A 27,817-nucleotide genomic window follows, 5' to 3' on the forward strand; every position below is an offset into this window, starting at 1 on the left:
GTAGAGCAATAAGTCTCCGTGAAATAGATGTAACAAGTCATTAGTAGATTTCCAGAGGAATGATGTATCCCTCTACTGTGTTAATATAGCCCGCATAAAATATATAGAAACCAGCTGACAGGAGATTGTTTGCACCCCATGCCTCTTTATTTGTTTCTGTGGCTTGAGTTATCTTCCCTAAATATTGAGTACATTGGCACATTATCCATGTTCTTGTCTCATCTGCCACACATGCCCAGCGTTTCTCCGATTAGACAGATATTGGTTTGAATCCTGTGTCATTTATATTATTGAGTCACTGTTAGTCCTTTCTTTCTACAATCATGTTTTGTTCAGGATGTGTTCCCATTATTTTGACATATCAGTTTTCTTCATAAACTATTTTACTCTACGCTGTTAAGCTTATAACAATTGACAAGATTTTATTGCAATAATTCTCACGTTACAGTATAGAGAGACAGCTACTGAAAAGAATGACTAAGATTTAGAGTTTACTTCCTCTATGCTTCTAAACCAGCACACACACCTTTACTTTGTTGATGACTTCTATTTTTATATCCTTGTGTTTTACACCTTTCCTTACATTTTTTTAAAATTTTGTTTCTTGGACCGGTGACCACCGATGTTAAATCCCATAGTGCTTAGAGCCGTTTGAACCATGAACAAGTGGTTCATTTCTGGTTTTTAGTCTTTTAACGGTTATTGCATCCCTTCACAGTTCAGTTACACTACTAGGATTAGTTTTCTTTATTTCTTTATCACGTTTACTCATTCATTATTTCAGTTTCTTATTTTTCAGTATTTATGTATTGAGGCAGATTCGCTATCTTCAGGATGTCTCATTACAGTTCGACCACTGTATATACAACATGACTCAGCTTATTTTTCAATAAAAGCTTTTCTAATTACTACAATGTGAAAACTTTTACTTTATGTGGTAATATTATGTTAGCATTGTATTTTATGCGGCTTTTTTAATACAGTTGACAGATACATGACAATTCTGTGACCATTGTTTGTATGTCGTGACTTTCAGTTTACCGTCTTGATATCTTTGATCTTTCTTCTTATACTTTTTCTAATACATATGAACGGTTAATTTATTTCAAATAATGACAACTGATGTTGCATGTCAGATTTTTTGTTCATTTTAAGCCTGATTCAGTCGATTTATACAGGAGCCTGAAGATGTTGGCAATGAGGCACCGATACTGGTAGTCCAATAAAATAATGAACAAAATTACCGATGTCGGTAATCATTTTCTTCAATTCTCTGACCAGCCGCAGACCAGTTCCATTTAGAGAAGAGGGAAAAGTCGTTGCCACGTGTACCCCCTGGCGTCGCCCACAGGTCTGACACGGAGGTGCTGAGGCGCTCGCTGCAGCAGCAGCTGGAGGAGTCCGGCGGCGGCGACGACGACGACGGCTCGCTGCGGCGCCGGCTGTCTGCGCTGCCCCCCGCCCAGACGTTCCTCGAGCTGCTGGCCGGCCTCGTGCTCGGCTGCATCGCCTTCACGCAGCTCCGCTCCGTCGCCTTCTTCACCTTCTGCATGCGAGCCTCCAAAAATCTTCACAGCCGCATGTTCAACAGCATCCTCAGGGCCACTATGAGCTTTTTCGACACGAATCCGTCCGGGAGGATTTTGAACAGATTCTCCAAAGACGTCGGCTCCACAGACGATCTACTTCCGCAGTTTATGATGAATATGATACAGGTACGTATGGAAACGATACAAAGCAAATCTTGGCACGAGCTTCGAAACTATACGCGAGAAAACTTACTGCCAGTGATCGCTGAATTATGACCAAGCGACCGGTACTAGTATCGTGTGTGAACCACGTGGTGTTCGTGATGACTTGTGGAGAAACACGTAACAAGCAGTGAGGGGATTAATGATCTAGTTCTCTGTGACTATACGACATTGGATACTTTTTGGAGGGCGGTAGTTCCTATAGGAGTGGCTCTTCGATATTATCCGTCGGATCACCTCAGTGTCAAGTGTGGGCACCAGCGTAACTGATTCTTACACCACTTGACAAACCTGGCTGGTACTCACCGTCCTACTTTCTGTGCACTCATATTTCATGTATTTACGGTCTATAAAAGTTTTTTGCTGACTTTCATTTCAGAATTCCGATGTCCAAGTACCTACATTAAACAGGCAGTACACAAATTATTCAAAACTGTAGATTCAGATGGAGAGTAGATTCAAATGTTCAGTATTTAACGGGGGATGAAAATCTAATAGTCATGGGGTACTGAAATGCAGTTATTGGGGATGGAGTAGATCAAAAGGTTACAGGAGAATATGGGCTTGCGAGAAGGAATGAGAGAGGAGAAAGACTAACTGAGTTCTCTAACACGTTTTAGCGAATGCCATGGAGGTATACTTGGAAAAGGCCTGGTGAAACGGGAAGATTTCAGTTAGATTACATCATGGTCAGACTGAGAGTCCGAAATCAGATACCGATTTGTAAACGGTACCCAGGAGCAGATACAGACTCAGATCACAATATACACTACTGGCCATTAAATTTTCTACACCAAGAAGAAATGCAGATGATAAACGGGTACTCATTGGACAAATATATTATACTAGCACTGACATGTCATTACATTTTCACGCAATTTGGGTTCATAGATCCTAAGAAATCAGTCCCCAGAACAACCACCTCCGGCCGTAATAACGGCCTTCATACGCCTGGGCATTGAGTCAAACAGAGTTTGGATGGCCTTGTACAGGTACAGCTGCCCATGCAGCTTCAACACGATACCACAGTTCATCAAGAATAGTGACTGGCGTATTGTGACGAGCCAGTTGCTCGGCCACCATTGAGCAGACTTTTCAGTTGGTGAGAGATCTGGAGAATGTGATGGCCAGGGCAGCAGTCGAACATTTTCTGTATCCATAGAGGCCCGTACTGGACCTGCAACATGCGGTCGGTCATTATCCTGCTGAAATGTAGGGTTTCGTTGGGGTCGAATGAAGGGTAGAGCCACGGGTCGTAACACATCTGAAATGTAACGTCCACTGTTCAAAGTGCCGTCAATGTGAACAAGAGGTGACCGAGACGTGTAACCAATGGCACCCCATACCATCACGCCGGGTGATACGCCAGTATGGCGATGACGAATACACGCTTCCAATGTGCGTTCACCGTGATGTCGCCAAACATGGATGCGACCATCATGATGCTGTAAACAGAACCTGGATTCATCCGAAAAAATGACGTTTTGCAATTCGTGCACCTAGGTTCATCGTTGAGTACACCATCGCAGGCGCTCCTTTCTGTTCAAAATTGGTTGAAATGGCTCTGAGCACTATGGGACTTAACTTCTGTGGTCATCAGTCCCCTTGAACTTAGAACTACTTAAACCTAACTAACCTAACGACATCACACACATCCATGCCCGAGGCAGGATTCGAACCTGCGACCGTAACGGTCGCGCGGGTCCAGACTGTAGCGCCTAGAACCGCTCGGCCACTCCGGCCGGCGCTCCTGTCCGTGATGTAGTGTCAAGGGTAACCGCAGCCATGGTCTCCGAACTGATAGTCCATTCTGTTGCAAACGTCGTTGAACTGTTAGTGCAGGTGTTTGTTGTCTTGCAAACGTCCCCATCTGTTGACTCAGGGATCGAGACGTGGCTGCTCGATCCGTTAGAGCCATGCGGATAAGATACCTGTCATCTCGACTGCTAGTGATACGAGGCCGTTGGGATCCAGCACGGAGTTCCATATTACCCTCCTGAACCCACCGATTCCATATTCTGCTAACAGTCATTCGATCTCGACCAACGCGAGCAGCAATGTCGCGATACGATAAACCGTAATCGCGATAGGCTACAATCCGAACTTTATCAAAGTTGGAAACGTGATGGTACGCATTTCTTCTCCTTACACGAGGCATCACAACAACGTTTCACCAGGCAACACCGGTGAACTGCTGTTTGTGTATGAGAAATCGGTTGGAACTTTCCACATGTCAGCACGTTTTAGGTGTCGCCAACGGCGCCAACCGTGTGTGAAGGCTCTGAAAACCTAATCATTTGCATATTACAGCATCTTCTTCCTGTCGGTTAAATTTCGCGTCTGTAGCAAGTCATCTTCGTGGTGTAGCTATTTTAATGGCCAGTAGTGTAGTAGTGATGAAGAATAGGCTGAAGTTTAAGACATTAGTCAGGAAGAATCAATATGCAAAGAAGTGAGATACGAAAGTACTAAGGAATGACAATATACGCTTGAAGTTCTCTAAGGCTATAGATATAGCAATAATGAATAGCTCAGGAGGCAGTACAGTTGAAGAGGAATGGACATCTCTAAAAAGGGCCGTCACAGAAGTTGGGCAGGAAAACATAGGTACAAAGACGGTAACTGCGAAGAAACCATGGATAACAGAAGAAATACTTCAGTTAATTGATGAAAGCCGGCCGAAGTAGCCGTGCGGTTAAAGGCGCTACAGTCTGGAACGGCACGACCGCTACGGTCGCAGGTTCGAATCCTGCTTCGGGCATGGATGTTTGTGATGTCCTTAGGCTAGTTAGGTTTAACTAGTTCTAAGTTCTAGGGGACTAATGACCTCAGAAGTCGAGTCCCATAGTGCTCAGAGCCATTTGAACCATTTTTTTTGATTGATGAAAGGAGGAAGTGGAAAAACGTTCCGAGATACTCAAGAATACAGAAATGCAAGTCGCTTAGGAATAAAATAAATAGGAAGTGCAGTGATGCTAAGACGAAATGGCTGCAGGAAAAATGTGAAGACATCGAAAACGAAATGATTGTCGGAAGGACAGACTCAGCATACAGGAAAGTCTAACAGCCTTCGGTGACATTAAAAGCAAGGGTGGTAACATTAAGAGTACAACGGGAATTCCACTATTAAAAGCAGAAGAGAGAGCGGATGGATGGAAAGAGTACACTGAAAGCCTCAATGAAGGGGGAGATTTGTCTGACGTGATAAAAGAAGAAAAAGGAGTCGATTTAGAAGAGGTAGGGGATCCTGTATTAGAATCAGAATTTAAAAGAGCTTTGGAGCACTTGAGGTCAAATAAGGCAGAAGAGATAGATAACATTCCATCAGAATTTCTAAAATCATTGGGGGAAGTGGCGACTATTCACGTTGGTGTGTAGAATGTGTGAGTCTGGTGACATACCATCTGACTTTCGGAAAAGCATCGTCCGTACAATACCGAAGACGGAAAGACGTGAAAACATGGTTCAAATGGCTCTGAGCACTATGGGACTCAACATCTTAGGTCATAAGTCCCCTAGAACTTAGAACTACTTAAACCTAACTAACCTAAGGACATCACACACACCCATGCCCGAGGCAGGATTCGAACCTGCGACCGTAGCAGTCCCGCGGTTCCGGACTGCAGCGCCAGAACCGCTAGACCACCGCGGCCGGCGGAAAGACGTGACAAGGGTAAGAATTATCGCAGAAACAGCTTAACAGCTCATGCATTCAAGTTGCTTACAAGAATAATATACACAAGAATGGAAAAGAAAATCGAGGATGCGCCAAATGACAATCAGTTTGGCTTTAGGAAAGGTAAAGGCACGAGAAAGGCAATTATGACGTTGCGGTTAATAATGGAAGAAAGACTAAAGAAAAATCAAGACACGTTCGTAGGACTTGTCGACCTGGAAAAACCGTTCGTCAATGTAAAATGGTGCAAGATTCTGAAAAAAGTAGGGGTAAGCAATAGATAGATACGGGTCATATACGATATGTATAACAGCCAAGAGTGGACGACCAAGAACGAAGTGCTCTTATTAAAAAAAGTTGTAAGACAAGGATGTAGCCTTTCTCCCATACTGTTCAATCTGTACATCGAGGAAGCAATGATGGAAATAAAAGATAAGGTCAGGAGTGGAATTAAAATTCAAGGTGAAAGGGTATCAATGTTACGATTCGCTGATGACATTGCTATGCTGAGTGAAAGTGAAGAAGAATTACATGATCTGCTGAACAGAATGTACAGTCTAATGAGTACACAGCATGGATTGAGAGTAAATCGGAGAAAGACGAAGGTAATGAGAAGAAGTAGAAATGAGAACAGCGAGCAAGGAGGACATCAAAAGCGGACTTGCCATGGCAAAAAAGGCATTCCTGGCCAAGAGAAGTCTACTAATATCAAATACCGGCCTTAATTTGAGGAAGAAATTTCTGAGAGTACAGAATTCTGGAGTACAGAATTGTATGGTAGCGAAACATGGACTGTGGGAAAACCGGAACAGAAGAGAATCGAAGTATTTGAGATGTGGTGCTACAGACGAATGTTGAAAATTAGGTGGACTGATAAGGTAAGGAATGAGGAAGTTCTACGCTGAATCGGAGAGGAAAGGAATATATGGTAAACACTGATAAGGAGAAGGGACAAGATGATAGGACATCTGTTAAGACATGAGGTAATGACTTCCATGGAACTAGAGGAAGCTGTAAAGACAAAAACTGTAGAGGAAGACAGAGATTGGAATACATCCATCAAATAACTGAGGACGTAGGTTGCAAGTGCTACTATGAAATGAAGAGGTTGGCACAGCAGAGGAATTCGTGCCCGGCCGCGTCAAACCAGTCAGAAGACTGATGACCTGATAACCGAAAAAAAAGGTTCAAATCCCCCCACGAACCTTTATTATTCAGATTATTCAATTTTTTGTTCACCTCATTCAGCAGATCCTCTATTCACTGTCACTGAGGATAGAAATGTCATCAGCAAATCTTATCAATGATATCCTTTCGCCTGGGTTTTAACCCCACTGTTGAATCTTCCCGACATAGCTTCTTCATCGTATAGATTGAACAATAGGGGTGAAGAACCAAATCCTTGTCTTACACCCATTTTTATCCGAGCACTTCGTTCTTGGTCTTCCACTCTTATTATTCCCTGATTTTTCTGTGGTCTTGCTCCCATTACGAACCGCAACGTCGGAACTGCCTGTCTGGTGCCTTTACCTTTCCTAAGTGATCATCATCTAACACATCCACAGTTTTATATTCCGTTCTTCCCTATATTACTGTTGTCAGCAACTTGGATGTATGAGCTGTTAAACTGCTTGTGCAATAACTCTCGCATTTGTCAGCTCTTGCAGTCTTCGGAATTGTGTGGATGATATTGTTCTGAAAGTCAGATGGTACATCGCCAGTCTCACACATTCTACACACTGACGTGAATAATCATTTTCTTACCACTTCCCCCAATGATTTAGTGATTCCGATGGAATGTTATCGATCCCTTCTGCCTTATTTGATTTTAAGTCTTCCAAAGCTCTTCTAAATTGTGATTCTGATACCAGACCCCCTATCTCTTCCCTGTCGACTCCTGCTTCTTCTTCTACCGCGTCATCAGACAAGTCATCCCCCTCACATAGGTCCTCAGTGTACTCTTTCCTCCTATCCGCTTTCTCTCTCTCCTCTGCATTTAACACTGGAGTTTCCGTTGCACTGTTAATGTTACCACTCTTCCTTTTAATTTCTCCGAAAAATCTTTTGACTCTTCTAATGCTGAGTTTGTCCTTCCGTCGATCATGTCTGATTCCATTTCTTCACATTTTTCATGCACCCATTTTGCCTTATCTTCCCTGCACTCCCTGTTTATTTCGTTCTTAAGTAACTTGTATCTCTTTATTCCAGAACTTCCCTGAACATTTTTGTACTTCCCTCTTTCGTCGTTCACCTGAAGTATTTCATCTGTTATCCATGGATTCCTTGTAGATGCCTTCCTTATACCTACGGTTATCTTTCCAATTTCTGTGACTGTCCTTTTTAGAGATGTCCATTCCTTTTCAATTGCACTGCCTTCTGAGTTGCCAGAGTATCTATAGCCTTAGAGAACTTCAAGCCTGTCACTTCATTCCGTAGCACTTCCGTCTCCGACTTCTTTGCACATTGACTCTTCCTGATTTGTCTCTGAGACTTCAGCCTTCGTTTCATCATTAGTCTATTGTGATCTGAGTCTATATCTGCCCCCAGTTACGCCTTAAAATCCAATATTTGAATCCGGAATATCTTCCCGTATCTCCCGGCCTTTCCCAGGAATATCACCTTCTCTTATGGTACTTACAGTATTCGCTATTACTAACTGATATTTTTTAATGATACTGCCGCCATTTGATTGTAATAACTTTTGTTTTATTGTTGTAAGATCCTTATTTCGGCCTTACGCCATTTTCAAGTACAAAAACTTATATATGTCACAGAACTGAATCTTTCTCCTCCCTTGTTTCTGCTACCAAGCCCATAATCTACCATAACCCTTTCTTCTGATCCCGTCCATACAACAACATTGTATACCTGAACTACTGTTGTCGCTGTTTGTTAGCTGTCGATTCTGATGAGAACAATCCTTTCAGTGAACTGTTCACATTAACTCACTCTCTGCTCACCTACCTACTCATAACGAATTCTACACCCATTATACCATTTTCTGCTACTGTTTATATTAGCCTATACTCGTCTTACCAGAACTCCTTGTCTCCTTTCCATTTTACTTCACTGTCCTCCACTATATCTAGATTGAGCATTAGCACTTCCCTTTTAAGATTTTGTAGCTTAACTAATAGGTCCAAACTTGTGATATTCGCCCCCCCCCCCCCCCCAACTCATAGAACGTTATCGATTCGTTGGTCATTTTATCTTTTTTTCATGGTCACCTCCCCCTTGGCAATGCTCTCCCGGTGATCCAGATGGGGGTTAGTCCAGAATCTTTTGCCGATGGAGATATCGTCATGACACTTTTTTGACTTAAGGCCACATGTCCTGCGGACACACATTATGTGTATTTAATGCAATGGTTTCCATTGCATCCTGCATCCTCATGTCGTTGATAATTGCTGTTTCTTCTGCCAGTTAGCGGCAGTTTTCCAACCCAAGGGTAAGTGAGTGACTTGAACCTCTATACACTCCTCGCCCTCTTCGACAATGCCGTTGGCAGCACGTGGGTGACTTCTCATGCCGAAATTTATCGGCGGCCGTTGTTGACGTTTTTTATTCGAAATTTAAGCAGTGGCGAGGTTCTTACCCGGGACCGACTACGTTTTGATTAATAATCAAAGACGTTACCCTTTTCTGTGGTGGAACTGTCTCCTTATTCAGCTAAGTGTAATCTCAAAAAAAGAAACGAAAATCAAATCCACTGCTACCTGGCACCGTCACTTTTACCATAGCATAAAAAAAGCTACCCCTCTTCAGTCGTTGTTCCTAGCCATCCCGAAAAGTTCTCCCAAGGTTCTACGGGTCTGTAATTTTTGTTACATGATGTAATTACTAAATGTGTTCAAGTGAAAGCAGAATGTTACAAAAATGTGAGTCAAAGGGTAAACTAAAATAACTTTATACGTTACTTGTGCTACTTCATCTAACAGAATCTTTCTTCAAGAAATGGTGCAACTGGAATTTTCTTGTCGACTGCCATTGGCGTTTTCTGTCTCCAGCAATACCGTCGAAAATATGTGTATCAGTCTCATGCTGCACTGCTAATGCCTCAATGAATGCAGATTCCCATGAATCAGCCAGTCTCTCTCTTTTTCACTGCTTACAATTCAGATCATTCTGTCTTCGATGTGATACTGCACGGAACGTCACACTGAGTCTAGTACATCCCAACTAGAGGGGCGTTTACGAAAACACAGCATAAATAATTTGCCAAGAGCGTACGATATCTCAGTGAGCATTCAAGAGCGTTGCGAGTGTTTTGCAGGTACCACCAGTAATCAAGCTCCACTTTCTCCACTTCGCCGTAGATGTAGTCGATGATAATTCCCTCGAACCAAATAAGCGCATGATGGTTTGCGAGAGGAAAGTAATAATTATCCGCACATAAGAAAGTCCGGTGTTCAATCACGTCAGGTGGTACGTAGAGGTAACAGGCTAAACCGTTCTGCATCAGTCGCCGAAAGTTGGACGACGACACGCACGTGAAGCGATGTTCATTGGTGTTCAGGATGCGACGCTCAGAGTAAATTGGGGGGCCCGTTAATCCGATAGCGTGGAACCAGTGTCCCGCCTCATAATTTTTGTTGGTGACTTGATACCACGTCGCGGGCACCATAGTTGGTGGAACGTGGTGGTGTATCATTTTCCAGACTCATGGCCAATTAACAGTTGGATACTTTGTTTCTACCACGTTACGCGGAGCTGCTCGCAGAAGGGTGCTGTACAAATCTTTTGCCTTCAGCAGGCTGGTTCACAGAGGTCCGAAGTCACAAAGCTGTATCCAGAACGAATGTCGACACATGAGAGAGCTGTGTCGGGACATGCGCCACCGACACCAGAAGGGCGTGAAAGACTGGCATCAGTACCTTCAATAGACGATCCGTGAGGGAGGCGTCTTGACTGGTCTACATTTTTCACACACTGATCATATAAAGGACAGCTATCCGTGCCTGGATATTAACCAGTCCCACCCCTCCGTCATGTAGAGGGAGGGTGAGTGTGTCATAACGTACTTTAAATACGTGTCGTTTCGATAGGAAATAACTGAAGGCCACCTGAAGTCTGTGACCAATCACCTTCGGTAGGTGGAGAACCTTTACCTTGTGACTGAGTTTTCAAGCCACGTAGAGGTTCACTTATTCCACAAGCTCAGTTGGTTTAAGTCCTGGAGCAGGTTCTGGCGCACCATCACGCGTACAGTCTGTAGTAATCATCGATAGTTTGCCACGACCGTTTAGAGCAAATCTTTTGTAAACGGGACTTCCAAATATCTTTCAGTAACTGTCCATAGGAAGGCGAAAGCACCTAGCCAAAGACAGAGCCCGATATCCAGCGCCACCGGCTTATTGATATTCACAAGACTGCCCGCAGCCTGTCCATAACGCTCGATCCAGTTTAGTATGCCATGGACTTCATCGATGGAACGAACTAGCAGTAGCAGCTCGTCAGCATACGCCCTATAACGGAATGTGTTGCCCCACAGTGAGATGTGAGATAGTTTGTGGTTGAAATCACTGAGGAGTGGGTCTAAAGCGATGTTGCATGAAGCTAGGTAGACACCTCTTAATGAGTACTGGGCACACCCTCTGTCATTGGCCAGGACCTGAAAGCTGGTTGCTGCCAAAAGGCAGTGCAGTATGACGATGAGCCAACGGGAAAATCCCATATGGTCCATCATTTGTAGGAGGAAGTTATGATGCACTCTCAGGCGGCACACTGAGGCTATAGCTATTAAGTCCCTTCAGTAACCAAAGGACATTTGTAAGTTTGCATCTCTCACCTGTGACACTTGTTATGGGGCGATAATCAATTGGCGAAGTCTTCGTAATGCGGCTTGCCAAAGGCCTGGCGAAGGTGTTTTGGCTGTCGTTCAACACTGTAAGTGGCCGATGTTCAGTGACTGATTGCCCTCCTGTTGGCTTGTGTACCACTATGAGAAATCCTTTGATTCAGGTAGGTCACACTGGGCAGTCTGGGGAACATGAGTTCTCGGAACATTGTAACCCAGCATCATGATGTGATGGAAGGTCCGGTAAAATTCGACCGGTAATCCATCGGGCTCTGGAGATTTATTGACCGCACTTTTGCCTAAGGCACACACCACCTCTTCAGACGACAGTTCCTGCATTAATGCTGTCGCTGTTTCTCTGTCGATAGTGTATGTCACCTGTTGTAACGCTTCCACAGTGGCCTGGTCATCTACAGTTTTTCCTGATAAAGATGACGAAAATGATCCCGCATGTCTGACACAACGTGATGCTTGGTGGGTGCCTACGCGGTCGTTTGGTAGTGTCGTCGCGAGCGGACTATGGCACCATCTAATTGGTGCTTTGTCAACGATAATATGTAGGCCTTGTTTTGATGTCGTTCTCGCTGGCGGTCGGTTGATGCGGGTAGAGGTCAAGGCCCCTGAGCGCCATGGATTAAAAGTAGGATCTCCCTATACCACGCAGCTGTGTCCTTGCGAAACTGCATAAGCGTCTTGCACATTGCCACTTTGACACAGAGGAGCCACCATGCCAGAGTAGAATGGTATCGGGAGCGACGCCTTGCCGACGACAGCCCAGGTCCTGGAGGTGTGTTACATTCAGCTTCCCAATGCTGTTACTATGCTAGACTTGTTGAGGGTGGAGATGCATAATGCAGATGTAGCCCCTGTGATCAGAGAAGGCCAGAGGCCGTCATCGTTCGGTGATCAACACTCCCTGTGTAAGATCTTGTGACGTATATATGCCATCCAGTTGTCTCGCCGAATGAATGGTAAGATGCGAATGTCCAGAGCTGTCACTGTGTATCTTTTCCCATGTGTCGCACAAGTATAGATCGTGAATCGCCATACCCAGTTCCAGACAAGTCGTGTAGTGCGGGATTTGGTCTTTGGGATGAAGGACGCAATTAACATAGTCGGTGAAGACTCTGTGTTTGTACCGTCCTAAGAAAAGGGGACGATGTCAGTGGAGTAGTACCTGGTCGGTCACAACTGTTGGTGGTGCACAATGGTGTGCAAATATTAATGAATTGGGTATCCAGTGCTGTGGCTTCTTATCCTCATGCAGATGGAGATAAGTGATGTCAATGACTTCGATACCATCACGCACTATAATCTCCACGCCGGTGTCTGGGGGACAACTAAGAGTCGTGTACATAGCGTAGCCATAAAAGTTCGAGAGTTCATTCATTCGCATTTCTTGCAGGAATGTAAAGTCGACTCTTGTGGCTCGTACTGTTTCTCTCAAGAGTTGAATCTCGGCAGGAGAACTAACCAAGATGATATTCAAGCGGTAAGCCTGGCGGTGTTGTTGTTAGCCAGGGTTATTCATGGTGATGGTGGAGAGAAGCAGACGTCGTGAGTGATATCGCACCCCACCGACAGTGGCCCTCCCAGTTTTATTCAGACCTCAGAGGACCCCAGATCTGGGTCCTGCTCGGTATCGACGTCTTCGGTCCACGATTTTGGTACAGTGTGTTCATCTTCCTTATGGTCGTGGCAGGTGATAGGAATGGAGCGAGCCATTTTGAAGCCTGCACTGGAAACTTTCTGCTCATCTCATTGCAGAGGACTTGCAGACAACCTCCGCCCACACCACCATCCATTGTGCAAGGGTAAAGTCAATGGCAATGGTGTCAGCTCCATGGTTCTTGTCCTACAGGGTCAGTTCTTCCTCCTGCAAGTGAGAACTGCCGTGTTACGACACAGTCCTGCAGCGGCCCTTTTGGCATTTTGGTGATAACTGTTTTCGTGTGTGGCCTTCCGTGTCAGATGGTGGCATTGACCCACACTTCACTAACATGAGGATTTCTGTTCGTACGATATGTGCATCGATTCCATCCTGCTGTCGGCGGCGCCTGCAGTGTTCAGTGGTGTCGATGGTTTGGAGGGAATTCCGCCGCTGGCCAGGCAGACCGATTGGCCCGGCGTCGGTCCACAGAGGGTGGTTGCGGCACTACAACGTCGGTCTGTTGCGTCTGGACAAACGGAGACGTCGTGAGAGCCGCGATGTAAGTTACTGGAAACATTGTAGGCGTCGGTGCAGGTGCCATGCTCTGCTGTAGAAGTCGTGTGAACCGACTTTGGAGGCACTGGGAACGTAGGTGACCTTCCTTTCCACATCCGGAACACGCTTTAGGTAGGTCATCATAAATAACTATGGTCCTACAGCCTCCTGTTGGGAGGTGTGATGGTATGTGTTGGTGGAGTTCAGTGCACACCTGGCGTACTCCGTTGAAGTCTGGATATGTCTTAAACTGGGTCCACTTTTCTATCACGCGCTGTTGTACTGTATCGTAGGGGCGGAGCGCCGCCAAGACTTCTACCGCCGTGGTTTCGAAGGGTAGTTCGAATATGCTTATAGTCCACACTCCCAGTCGGGCATGGTCAGCCCCAACGTTGCCAACGTTTCCGTTTGGGACACAAGCACAGTCTAACCGTGTTCTAACCTATCACACCAGGCTTTAGTGTGCGATTTTCTTTGCCTAGAAGGTGTCCACGGGCGGATTACGAGAGATCTCTGGTGCGCTCGCTCTCTCTCAGACAGTCCTCCCGGGAGCTAGGTGGTGCTTAGCTGGAAAGCTCGTGTGATGTGCGGAGCACCTGGCGGTGTGGGGTTGTCGGCTATGCTTATGACGGCGGGCGTGTGGGCCGCGTTCCGCCGTAGTTAGTGGTACCGCGGGAAGAGGGGCCTTTTCCACCGCGGCCTACGGAGTGGCGCTGCAGACTACCGTCTGTGCCAGAGTTCTACTCTGCGTGCTACCACAGAACCACAAGCTGCATGTTTACTTCTCTCCTTTAACACCCAGTGAGAAGCTTGAAGCTGTTGCTGCATTTAGCAGTGCAGCAGCTCTGTTGTAACTGCAGTTACGACATGTTATACCAGCCGAGCGTCTTGCAAGGTGCGCTAAATCGGGTAATGTTCGTTAATTGTGCAGGCCTCTGGGAGAAGCCGATACCCGCTAATTATCATCTTGCTATTTAAATCATTTGATTTGTTTGACAAGGTTCAGCCTAACGTAGTAAAACTTCCTTCGTATTACATGCTTGTTATTTATTGCGTTGGTCCTTTGTTGAGAGAAGTGGGTAAGGGCATAAAAACTGGCATTCAGTAAATTTTGCCGTTGTAGACAGTGTACAGTTTGGTGTGATTTTTAATGCTCCATCTGTGTTCTTACAGCCAGTCTTATGGAGATGACTCAGCCTGGTTTCTCTTGGTATTAATGGAATTCTCTGTTTAAGAGCGGTAGCGTGGGCCATGCAACAAAAAAATTTCCGCTTCTTGTAAATGAAGAAAAATTATAATAACGTATTGTACGCCTCTGTTATGTCACCTGGTACCATGACTTTTTTTTTACTTGTCCTTTCTTGTATTGTAAAACACAATGTTAGTTGCGCTAAACCCTAAATCTAATTTCCTGAGTGTGAGATTCAGCTACTTGATGCCACGCTATGCTGCGCTCGTTAATTTTATTGTGTTTGTAATGACAGTCTTGTGTATGTTTTAGAATTAGTTAATTTTGGTTACTGCTCCGCTTTCTTGTGGAGTGTAATGGGTTCTACCGCCCTGTGGGAACCGCTTGCAGTACCAAAACATTGCTCCGAATATTTTGTAAAGTTTCTTATTACAGTGGTTCTATACACAAAAGCTTCACCGTCAGACTTCTTATTACAGTTGTTCTATACGTAAAAGTTTCGTCTTCAGATTTCTTATTACAGTTGTATAAGTCTTTACCTAAAACATTCTTTAAATCGATTTAAATGTCGTTGGATGTGTCCAGATAAGGTTTAGTCCGGTGTTACTGTGAGCTTGTGTACATTATTTGACGCACTGCTAAAAGTTTTTAAGAGCTGTATGATACTACTTAAAGCCTACACCGTTAAGTTTATGTAAATTTATTATTTTATTCTCAAATGTTCATTGATGTAAAGAATATTTGATAAATTTCGTCATACCTGAATCTTTGCTTTGCAGTGCTCTTAATTTAGAAATTGGTAACTATACATTTGGTTTTGGGGGCCATCCTTTTAAGTTTGCTGATTTTTGAGGAATTTGGTAATTTTAATAAATTCTAATTCAAATGTGCATTAACAAATGATGTTCCATCCCCATTTGCCCAGGTCTTCATTGTCCTTCTTTGGAGAGGCGAATTGAGGCGTCTCATAGACTTTGTTTCATCTCTCGAAGAACCTTGCTGCATGTAGCGTCGTTAATAAGTTGCACGTAGGCCGTGTTACTTACAGATACGATCGAAGAGTGCATACCAATGATGTTGGCAGCCGGGATCTTGGCACCTTCTTTGAAAAACCAGTCTACATTGAGTGCTTTTGGTCTAACAAGCTCGATTCTGAAAGCTAATTTCAATGTTGATTTTCGCTATTGATTCGCCATTATCTTGTCGCGCTGCGGCGTCACGTTAGTGTCGGCCTAAGGAAGTAAACAGGGCGAGAGTGCTGGCACTGCAGCCGGCAACACGTCCGCACTGCACGGCTGCTAAAGCCGTGCTGTCCCCTCCTCCCCGCCAACCCCCCACCCACCTATTCCTAGAACACGGTGACTCTTTCGTTTAAAACGTAAATTCCTTTCGTGTATTGTCGTTGAAGAGGCGTGACTTTCAACTACAGTCCCTGTCGGTTAGGCTCGTTTTACGAGAGCTGCATTGAGTGTGTGTTGCCGTGCTGCAAGTGGTACACAATTTTTTGTACAACAGTTGGAAGGTCCCCATTGACACAACAACAAATGGAGTAACTTCATTCATGGTGTGCTTATGATCTCGTCTAAATATGACAGCTTCTTTTTGGCCTTCTGCCAAGTCCCAACGTCGATCCATCTTACTGTACTATTCCGTACATCTGAGTGCCACATAGCGTACACAACACTTCACTGTCGGGACATACGTAAGCTTACCACCTGATACTAATTCTACACTGTCTACAGAGATCCAAAGCGATCAGTATGTACTTTAAGAGGAGTGACTAGGATCATTCTATGATGTTCACTGCCGTTGGGAGGAAGGGAAACGTCTCTGGGTAGATGCCTCTAATCGCCACTTACTAAGATTTCAAAAATAATATTCAGTTATGAAGATTTGTAATTTATGTAGACTTGTATCACCTATAAGCTCAGGAATAGGACGCATGCCAGCGGTAAACAAGCCTTAGATTACTTTCTGTTACACATTTTTCATTTGTACATTACATTGTTCCTTTTTTTTAACTACTAGATGAGCATAATAATTTGTGTGAATTTGAGAAAAACACGTCTTCGGAAAAATATTTAGCAAGTAAATAATATTATTATAGGTGATACGAAAACGATTCTGTTTTCACTAAGAGCCTGATTGACACTCGAGTGACGTAATGCGAACTGTTCTTGCCGCTGCAGGTATACATGGCGCTCTGTGGCATCCTGGCAATGGTCCTCGTGGTGAACTACTTGCTAATTGTTCCTATGGTCATTATCGGAGCACTGTTTGGCGTTGTGGCGAAGCGTTTCATGACAACTGGGAGAAACATCAAAAGACTCGAAGGCATTCGTAAGTACTGAGCGTCACCTGCTTTCCAGTTTCCCCTGCACAATGAAAACACTACCCACATGGTTATCAGAGTGTTCCGCAACACAAAATCTTGGTAACTATACAGTCCCCCTGAGATTTTGTTATTATTGTTACCTTATTGCACTCTTGTGCTACACATCAAATGTGCAATACTTGTGTTATTCTAAGGAAAGATATTATATGACTATTGCTTAAGTTTAATTTGGTGTCAGGGTCAAGGAGTAACTTCCATTGCATGATCTTTTTCAAATCACATAAGGTCCGTGATATTTTCTCTGATAAAGATGAAGATTATTGCCATATCTTGCTATTAACACTTTTTATCTTCGGTTCACTCATCACAGATTTCCCAAAGAATATTTTAACAAATCTCAGAAGCATTTTTGTATGCACTGTGACGTAAGGCTCAAACGAAGAGAAATTGCGCAATAACTCACTGTTCTAAGAGCATAAAAATAAGAGACTGTTCTGAAGTGAACAACTGAACTGACCGAATACGCAAATTTCATCATTTATATAAATTGCAATTCCTTCTACAAATATCTGGAATTTTATTATAGTCAAATTAACTATAACGTCATTTGTGCTTTTAAAAATGACGACAGATTTGAAAAAAATATAATTTATGTGAATGAAAAACTTTTAAAAATATAATAAAAGTTAAAGATATTGGTATACTATGAAAACAAATTAAATACATTTCTAAAGTATGGCACGTCATCAGGTTCAAATAAACTACGTTTGTAAATTAGTCATAATAAGTGACATCTGTTATGAATGATATTACATCAATTCCACCATGCAGAAGTAAAAACAAAGTGGTATTTTTTACTTCACCGTGAAATTTATAGGAAAACTAATTTCCGTGCATAACACAGAAAAATGTAAAATAATCGACTTTGAACGACACAGAATTCCGGCAGTGTAATAATCTTTGTGGAATTATGAAAAACCGTGAATGAGACACTTTAAATTCGAAAATTTGCGTACACTTTGCTGAGAAAAGTAATATTGCAAGTTTCTGTAATCTCAAGAAGTTACCGTAAATCTTGGTTTTTTATATGACGGTTTTCTATCTGCCTCGCATCCTCATCTCTGTTGAACTCATTATTTGCTAGTGAAAACGACTAAGCGTAGATGATGAAAACTGGAGATTCCTCTGTCTTTTGAAGAGGGACGTTGCTGGAGTCGTGATATTTGGAGTCTCAAGAGCGTTTGGGATCCCTGTCAGTCGGATTGAGGGAGGACATAGAAGCAATTCAGAGGCGGGCTGCTAGATTTGTTACTGGTAGGTTTGATCATCAAAAAAATGGTTCAAATGGCTCTGAGCACTATGGGACTTAACTTCTGAGGTCATCAGTCCCCTAGAACATAGAATTACTTAAACCTAACTAACCTAAGGACATCACACACATCCATGCCCGAGGCAAGATTCGAACCTGCGACTGTAGCGGTCGCGCGGTTCCAGACTGTAGCGCCTAAAACCGCTCGGCCACCACGGCCGGCGTTTGATCATCACGCGAGTGTTACGGAAATGCTTCAGGAACTCGGGTGGGAGTCTCTGGAGGAAAGGAGGCGTTTTTTTAGTGAATCTCTGCTGAGGAAATTTAGAGAACCAGCATTTGAGGCTGACTGCAGTACAATTTTACTGCCGCCAACTTATATTTCGCGGAAAGACCACAAAGATAAGATAAGAGAGATTAGGGCTCGTAGAGAGGCATGTAGGGAGTCATTTTTCCCTCGTTCTGTTTGGGAGTGGAACAGGAAGAGAAGATGCTAGTTGTGGTACGAGGTACCCTCCGCCACGCACTGTATGGTGGATTGCGGAGTATGTATGTAGATGTAGATGTAGCAATAGTAGCGAAGCACAGTGACAGTTTACTCGATCCCTTGCACGACTAAAAGCAGCAGTAAACTAATACTAATAGCAAATGAGAGAAATCGTCTGTTAGGAGAAGCTAAGAAATAATGCTGAAATTCTTACGACACAAGTGCTGTCAGTATTCGGTCAGGATGTTGAACTACTTGTTCAGCAGTCTGAATACAAGCAAGCTGCAGAAACTGAACGTCACCTGGCCTTTGATTTATCCTAGCTAAGGTGTCACTCTATGCTGTAAAATAATTGTCGCCGAATAAAACTGGCACATCTCGCCGAAGGTGGCGACTGCGACCATCGCCGATGTCCATTACATCCAGTGATAGTTATTTACAATATGGCAACGCGGTATCATACCCAGAAAACTTTTGTATTAACCTACGCAATTACATCTTAATTTTTTTGTCTAATGAGGGGCCACATTAATGAACAACTACTGATTACAGTATATTAAGCTTTTGAGCTCACACTTCCTTAAGTAAAAATTACGTTATCGTGTGTTGGTGTTCATAGGATAATCTTGAAGATTATGAACTACTTGAATTTTTTACATAAATTGCCGAATCGTATAAGAGTTGGTCATTGGTATGAAGGCCGTCTTCCACGAAGAAACTATTCTACGTCACATCGGCAGGTCTTTTCAGAAATTATTTGTAGAACTTGTGTGTGAAATTCACAGTGTTTCTCATGGCATGTTCGCCACCCGGTTTGAACGTCATATAACACATGTGGCTACTTTTTGCTAAGTGGAAATGGGCAGAATTCTTTCTTTTAAATCACTGATGGTACTAACTGCTGCTGTGCACAATGAGTGCTTCACAGTTGCTATTGAAAGTTGTTGGCATTACTTTTTTAACCACAAATAATAACTGTACGCTTCTCATCTGAGCGTCAAGTGCTTTATAAAATACTTTGTACGGAGTCATCATTTTGATAGTTGTCTGTAGGTTATTCTAGTTTTATTGAGAAGCTAAACAAAAACTTTTGTTTCTTCTCGCTCCTTTTTCTGTTAAATTCCATGGACTACATAAAGTAACAATAAAAAACAACAAATTTGTTTTTAGTGTCCTTAAGTAAACTACAAAGTATTGCCATTTTGTCTGTCATGTCGTATATCAGGACATGTACCACGACTTTGATTTTTTCAGGCAGAAGTCCCATGTTTTCCCATCTTTCGGACACACTCAACGGCCTGGCGACAATAAGATCTTCAGGAGTTCAAGATATTGTACGAAAAGAATTCGATGACCACCAGGTACGTCGCTTGTTTCCTCATTACACAGAAGTTATTGGTGACAGAAAAAGGTTGAATCAACAGAAAAGACAACAAGGGGAGTAAGTCAAACACTAATCTAATGTGTCAGTTCTGAGCTCTCGACTGTCCCACTCAGCAGACTGCAGTGTTTGCAGCAACTGAATACTTTGAGAAGCATTTACTTCTAGCAGGCTGAGAGAACAGATCTAAATTACTTCTAGTAGGCTGAGAGAACAGATCTAAATTACAACCGGAGCTGTAGGAGCACGAAACCAAAACAACTACTTCATCCCTTGTAGTAACTAGCAAAATTTCAGAAACTGAAGACTATCTAGAGCTTCAAGAGGGAAATATACAAGTGATTCAATTGAACTCGTCACTTTGATATTTCCGTGCTCGTTTAAGACACGGTAATACAGTTACAAGAGAGTGATGACTGATCGACAGATCGTCTCTTAATATACATAAATAATTACAAAGAGAGATCGATATTAAATCTGCTTTTTCTAATGCAACTCACTTGGTTAACTGTAATCTTCTACAAGGGAACTGTCCAATTCGACATGTCGAAACTGTCTCCAAAGTTTTTGTATAGGAAGAATACACCGAAAAAATACGACGTCAAAATTTTAGCCGCTAAGACAGGCTTAATATCAAAAAAGACAGACGAGATAAATAACATTCTATCAGCATTTCTAAAATTAACAAAACTACTATCCACTCTGGTGTGCAGAATGTATGAATCAATCGATATAAATGGTTCAAATGGCTCTGAGCACTATGGGACTCAACTGCTGTGGTCATAAGTCCCCTACAACTTAGAACTACTTAAACCTAACTAACCTAAGGACAGCACACAACACCCAGCCATCACGAGGCAGAGAAAATCCCTGACCCCGCCTGGAATCGAACCCGGGAACCCGGGCGTGGGAAGCGAGAACGCTACCGCACGACCACGAGATGCGGGCCAATCGATATACCGTTTGACTTCCGGACAAACATCACCCAACCAATCCAAAAGACTGCAAGAGTTGACAAGTGCGAGAAATATCACACAATCAGGTTAACAGCTCATGGACCCAAGTTACTTGCCAGAATAATATACAGAAGAATGGAAAAGAAAATTGAGGATCCGCTAGATGATGATCAGTTTGGCTTTAGAAAAGGTATAGGCACCAGAGAGGCAATTTTGATGTTGCAATTGATAGTGGAAACAAGACTAAAGAAAAATCAACACACGTTGATAGGATTTGTTCACCTGGAAAAAGCGTTCGACAATGTCAAATCGTGCAAGATGTTGGAAATCCTGAGAAAAATTGGGATAAGCTATAGAGAAAGACGGGTAATACACAACATGTACAAGCGCCAAGAGGGAACATTAATAGTGCAAGACCAGGAACGAAGGGCTCGGATTAAAAGGAGTCTAAGACAAAGGTGCAGTCTTTCGCCCCTACTGTTGAATCTATACATCGACGAAGCAGCGATGGAAAGTTTTGTGGCGGCGTTCGTAGCGACAAACAATTCGCTGTAGAAACGGCTTACGAAGTCACCGCCACACTTTTAATAGCGGGCCGACCGGTCCGCTGGAACAGTGAACAGAAAGATGAAAACCCAAACACTCTGATTAAATAAAAGTCGGTACTTATCTTTACTAACGAAGATACAGGAACACAGTAGTGAACTCCGTGTCTACAGAAATCTGTCTAGTTCGAGTCGGAGCGGCTAGGTCAGCGTCGGCTGACGACAAACAACAACTCTGCTGCGATGAACACACAACTGACTAGCAAGTACACAATTCGGTGGCGAGTATACAACTGAGCGGCGAATACAGAACTGTCCTAGCGCTCGCGACTCCAGCGCTTAAGAAGCCAGAAGCCAGCGGTGGCGCGCGCAGACTTGCGGCGATTTCCTGTCTCGCTGGCGCTGCTTATGCGGACGGCGTCCGGACTTTGATGCTGCCAACCTTTTGGCAGCGGGCTCGGGTGGCATTACTGGCTAGGATATAACACTCCTCCCCCCCTAAATCGCCGCACCGTCGTTGAATAATGACGTGGCGAGCGTCGACGGCGGGGGAGGGGTCTGGCCGCAGGCGTAGCAGAAGAGACCGGGGCGGAGACTGTTGTCGGTGGCAGTCCCCGGTCCGCAGCCCAGCATTGGCTGCGCGGGGCCTCGGGAAACACCGACTGAAAACCGAGGTCAGGGTGCACGCCTGTGACCACGGGCGCAGCTTCTGGTACTGGACGCGACGGGGCGTCGGGACCCACGAAGAGAGGCAGCGTCTCCTGACGCTGCGTCGACGGCTGCTGAGAGGGCGCCGGACAAGGCGCTGCGGTGTCAGACTCCTTGGGGGTGCCCAAGGAAAGCGGCTGCAGGACAGGCTGCACAGCCACCGCTTGGGAAGGCGGCCCGGTTGAGGGGTCGACGTCCATCAGCTCCGAAGGCGGTGGCGACTGAAGAGGGACCGCAGGCGCCGGAGCGACCACCTGGGGCGCTCCCGGATGAAGCTGCGAGGGAGGCATCAACGGGACGGGCTGTCGGCGTGGTAGCGGCGACGGCTGCTGCTGCTGCCCTGGGGGCGGCAGCGAAGTCGGAAGGCGCGGCTGGAACCCGCCGCGGACCAAGTCTGTGGACAAAGAACGAGCGGCAGAATCCGGGCGGCCAGCGCGGCGCAACTGGTTCTGATGCCTCCTGTGCACCCCAGTAGCACCTTGAACAGTATAAAAACCGCGACCCTGGACACTTATCACGGTACCACGTTCCCAACGACGGCGACCGTGATAAACTCTGAAAAAAACGGCGTCGTTGCGCTGAAAACGCGTGCGATGCTCAGAAGCGGCGGGTCGATCCGGGGGGTGCAACAACCGTAGTAGGGTGCGATGACGACGGCCGTGGAGAAGCTCCGCAGGCGAAGGGCCGTCGCGTGGCGTGGTCCGGTACGACGACAGGAACGTGATGAGGGCCTGCTGACGAGAGTGCGTAGCACGAAGGCGGTCCATATGATCCTTGAATGTGCGTACAAAACGTTCCGCTGCACCATTCGATTGAGGGTGGAACGGCGGAGTAAGAACATGGCGAACGCCATTGGCAGAACAAAAACTTTCAAATTCAGCAGAGGTAAATTGTGGACCATTGTCAGACACTAAAACTTCTGGAAGACCCTCAATACAAAAAATTGAAGTCAACGCCTGTATAGTTTGTGCAGACGTTGTAGACTGCATGGGCACAACAAACGGAAAATTACTAAATGCATCTATCACGATGAGCCAACGAGAATTCCAATATGGACCAGCGAAATCAATATGTACTCGCTGATAGGGACCGGCAGGGCGTGCCCACTCAAAATAGCGTTGAGGCGGAGCAGCTTGGTGTTCGGCACACGTCGAACAATCTGTAGACATCTGCGTAATCTGCTTATCAATACCGATCCATGTACAATGACGGCGGGCAAGCTGCTTGGTGCGGACCACTCCCCAATGACCTTGATGCAACAAGTCGAGGACCTTGGATTGGAGCACTTGGGGAACCACGACACGAAGCTGGTCATTCTCGGTGCGTAACAGCAAAACTCCGTGCGAAACAGACAACAGATGACGTTGCGGATAATAGCGACGAACCACAGGATCCGATATGTCCTTTGCCTTGGACGGCCAACCACGTCGAACAAAACGTAATAGTAAACTCAGATGAGGATCCGTAGCTGTCTCACGTGCCACCTGACGATAATCAATCGGAAAATCCCGGAGGGATTGATGCTCATCGGCGTCAATCTGATGGCAAGAGTCGTCAGAGGAATCGAAGACATCATCCGCAGCAATCGGCAATCTAGAAAGCGCGTCAGCGTTTGCATGCTGAGCTGTAGGGCGATACAGTATCTCATACTGGTATTGTGATAACAAAAGAGCCCAACGTTGTAGTCTCTGAGCTGTCCGCTGAGGAACTGGTTTAGACGGATGAAACAGTGACGTCAGGGGCTTGTGATCTGTTACTAAATAGAATGGTCTACCATAGAGGTAGTGATGGAATTTTGTGACACCGAACACAATAGCCAACGCTTCCTTGTCCAATTGGCTATAATTACACTGAGCTTTGTTTAGCAATTTAGATGCGAACGCAATAGGACGTTCGGTGTTACCGACTCGGTGAGACAACACAGCACCGAGGCCGAAAGAAGAGGCATCACAAGCTAACACCAGAGGCTTGTTAGGGTCGTTATGGACCAGACAACGATCATTCAATAAAGCCTCTTTAAGCTGCTGAAAGGCTGATTGGCAATCAGCTGACCACACAAACGGAACATTCTTACGGCGGAGACGATGCAACGGTGCAGCAATCTGTGATGCATTAGGTATAAACCTAATATAATATGTCAATTTGCCAAGAACTGCTTGCAATTCATGCAGATTGCGAGGGGCGGGCAAATCACGAATAGCTGCTAAATGTGACTGGGAGGGATGAATGCCTTGAGCATTAATAACATGTCCCAGATACTCCATCTCCGTAAGGAAAAATGAACATTTATCGATGTTGCAACGTAGGCCTGCCTGAGACAACACTGTAAACAAACACTCCAAATTACGGAAATGTTCAGCAGGCGTCCGACCGGACACAACAATATCGTCTAAATAGTTGCAACACGATGGCACATTAGCCAGAAGTTGTGACAAAAAACGCTGAAAAACAGCTGGAGCTGACGCACAACCAAAAGGCAAACGCAGAAAACGGAACAACCCCAACGACGTGTTTATGACACAATACTGTTGTGATTGCTCGTCGAGGGGCAATTGCAAATATGCTTCACGGAGATCAATTTTGGAAAAGAAACGAGCTTCCCCTAACTTATCCATCAGCTCGTCCGGTCTAGGCAAAGGAAAAGAATCAATGACAGTCTGAGGATTAACTGTCGACTTAAAATCAGCACACAAACGTAACTTGCCAGACGGTTTCTTTATAATAACTAAGGGAGAAGCCCACTGGCTCGCTGAAACGGGTTGAATAACACCGTTGTTTTGCCAACGACGAAGTTCATCTGCTACAGGTGCCCGGAGGGCGTGAGGCACTGGACGAGCACGAAAAAATCGAGGCTGAGCATTATCTTTTAACGTAATATGAGCGGCAAAGTTCGCAGCACAACCTAGTTCGTCTTTAAATATGTCACTGTATTGTTTACACAAATCGGTTATGCTGTCTTGAGGAACAACAACAGAATTAATTTGCAACACATTGTCTTGGATAGACAGGCCAAACAAGTCAAAACAGTCTAATCCGAAAATGTTTACACTGTCTGTAGCGCGGAGCACTGTGAATGAAACTGTTTTTGTGTTGCCACGGAATGTGGCTGGCACGCTACATACACCTAACACAGGAATTTGTTCTCCACTATAAGTAGCCAAAGAATGTTTTGCCGCTGAAAGTTTAGGGCGGCCGATAGCCGCATACGTAGCACTATTTATGAGAGTCACAGACGCACCAGTGTCTAATTGAAAATTGAAGGTCTTATCCTGGATGCGTAGCTTCACAAATAGTTTATTACACTGTCTCTGGATCGGTGCAGTGGAGGCGGAAGACACAAAATCAGCGCGTTTAGCGCGTGTTCGCTGCTTACGACAACTCGTGGGTTGGGCGGGTGGAACAACAACTCCCGCTTCACTTGCAGTCTGTACATTACTTTTTACAGCGTTTGAATTACGCTTGGGTCGCATAGCAGAGGGCTGGGTGGGTGGCTTATTGCGAACAAGTTTATTACCCACACGAACCGTGGAAGAGTCTTTAAACGCGACCTTCTGGGCGGGCTGGCTTTGAAGAACATGAATATCCATGGGCTGGGCAGCACTAGAATTGTTCTTGCGTTTACGCAAACAAACAGTCTGGATGTGTCCTTTCCTTTGACAAAAGTGACAAACCGCGTTTCTTAACGGGCAACGTTCACGAGGATGAGCAAGAACACACTTAGGGCAAGACTTAACTCTATCATTTTGCACACGCGGCTGACGAATGTGTTTAACATGACGCGGCCGGCTAGTGTTTACAGTCTGACTCTGCCGGTGGGGCCGCGGGCGTGACATAACTTGCTTAGCACAGGCAATTTGAGAAATACATGGCTGATCTAACTCACACTCAGCATAGTCAAAAGTATCTTGGGCTTCAATAATGTTCATCACAGTCTCTAATGACGGGTCAGGCAACTTTAAGATAGCAGCGCGAATACGAGAATCTGCAATGTTTTGAGTAATAGCGTCTCGTAACATGACATCACTGTAGGAAGCTCCACACACACAATTAAATCGGCACTGACGGGTGAGGCCCCGTAAATCTGTTAACCACTGTTGATTAGATTGATGTGGCAGTTTCTTTAATCTGAAGAACTTGAACCTGGCTGCTGCCACATGAACTCGCGACTCGAAATACTCAGCAAGCTTGTTAACAAAAACGTCATAGTCTAAAGCTTCTGGCTTGGATTCCGGGAACAACTTACAAAGTAGTCGATAGACTTCCACGCCTGCAGTGGAAATTAAATAAAGCTGCCGCTCAGTACCCGTGATTTTGTAGACTGTCATGTGCGCCTGCAACTGCGCGAAATATTCTCGCCATTCTTCGCTTGATGCATCAAAAGCACGGAAAGGCGGTGCTGCCTGTGCTTGTTCCTTTTGTGTTGGAGGATTAGCCGCTTGTTTGGCGATTGCTTCCACCAGACTTTGTATTTGCTGACTCTGTAACAGGATCAACTGTTGTAATTCGGCAGACATAGTAAACACAAATTAAACCAGCCCCCAAAATTTTATCGCTATAATTAGTATAACCAGAAACAAGTTGAACCAGCCCTGCACACGAGTCCGGAAGCCCTCATCGCCAGTTTTGTGGCGGCGTTCGTAGCGACAAACAATTCGCTGTAGAAACGGCTTACGAAGTCACCGCCACACTTTTAACAGCGGGCCGACCGGTCCGCTGGAACAGTGAACTGAAAGATGAAAACCCAAACACTCTGATTAAATAAAAGTCGGTACTTATCTTTATTAACGAAGATACAGGAACACAGTAGTGAACTCCGTGTCTACAGAAATCTGTCTAGTTCGAGTCGGAGCGGCTAGGTCAGCGTCGGCTGACGACAAACAACAACTCTGCTGCGATGAACACACAACTGACTAGCAGGTACACAATTCGGTGGCGAGTATACAACTGAGCGGCGAATACAGAACTGTCCTAGCGCTTGCGACTCCAGCGCTTAAGAAGCCAGAAGCCAGCGGTGGCGCGCGCAGACTTGCGGCGATTTCCTGTCTCGCTGGCGCTGCTTATGCGGACGGCGTCCGGACTTTGATGCTGCCAACCTTTTGGCAGCGGGCTCGGGTGGCATTACTGGCTAGGATATAACAGTATGAAATGAGGAGATTCTCCGTAGAGCCTTCGAGGACGACAAGAAGATGGGGTAGAATGATAGGACATCTGTTAACACATCACATAATAACTTTCACGGTAGTAGGAGGAATTGTAGAGGGTAAAAACTGTATGCGAACACAGGGATTAGAGTAAGTCCAGCAAATAATTGTGGAAGTACGTTGTATGTGTTACTCTGGAATGAAGGGGTTGACACAGGAGAGAAATCGTGGCGGACCCTATCAAACCAGTCAGAGACTAAAGACTCAAAAAGCAAAAAAAATCTAAGAAAAATAAATTTGACACACTGCAAGTATTTTTTAAAAGATGTTGAATTT

At 44.8% G+C, this 27,817-nt stretch overlaps 1 protein-coding gene across 1 annotated transcript in view; it reads left to right on the forward strand.

The window, feature by feature from the left end:
* Positions 1 to 27,817, forward strand: part of LOC126236340 (ATP-binding cassette sub-family C member 4-like) — a 218,559-nt gene that overhangs the window by 128,313 nt on the left and 62,429 nt on the right. Inside the window, exons 16-18 of the mRNA XM_049945566.1 lie at positions 1,352 to 1,715; positions 16,809 to 16,959; positions 20,005 to 20,111. Coding sequence (XP_049801523.1) covers positions 1,352 to 1,715; positions 16,809 to 16,959; positions 20,005 to 20,111 — 622 coding nt within the window. The remainder of the gene's footprint in view (positions 1 to 1,351; positions 1,716 to 16,808; positions 16,960 to 20,004; positions 20,112 to 27,817) is intronic.

Source organism: Schistocerca nitens, chromosome 2 (assembly GCF_023898315.1).
Source record: "Schistocerca nitens isolate TAMUIC-IGC-003100 chromosome 2, iqSchNite1.1, whole genome shotgun sequence".
Lineage (NCBI taxonomy): Eukaryota > Metazoa > Arthropoda > Insecta > Orthoptera > Acrididae > Schistocerca > Schistocerca nitens.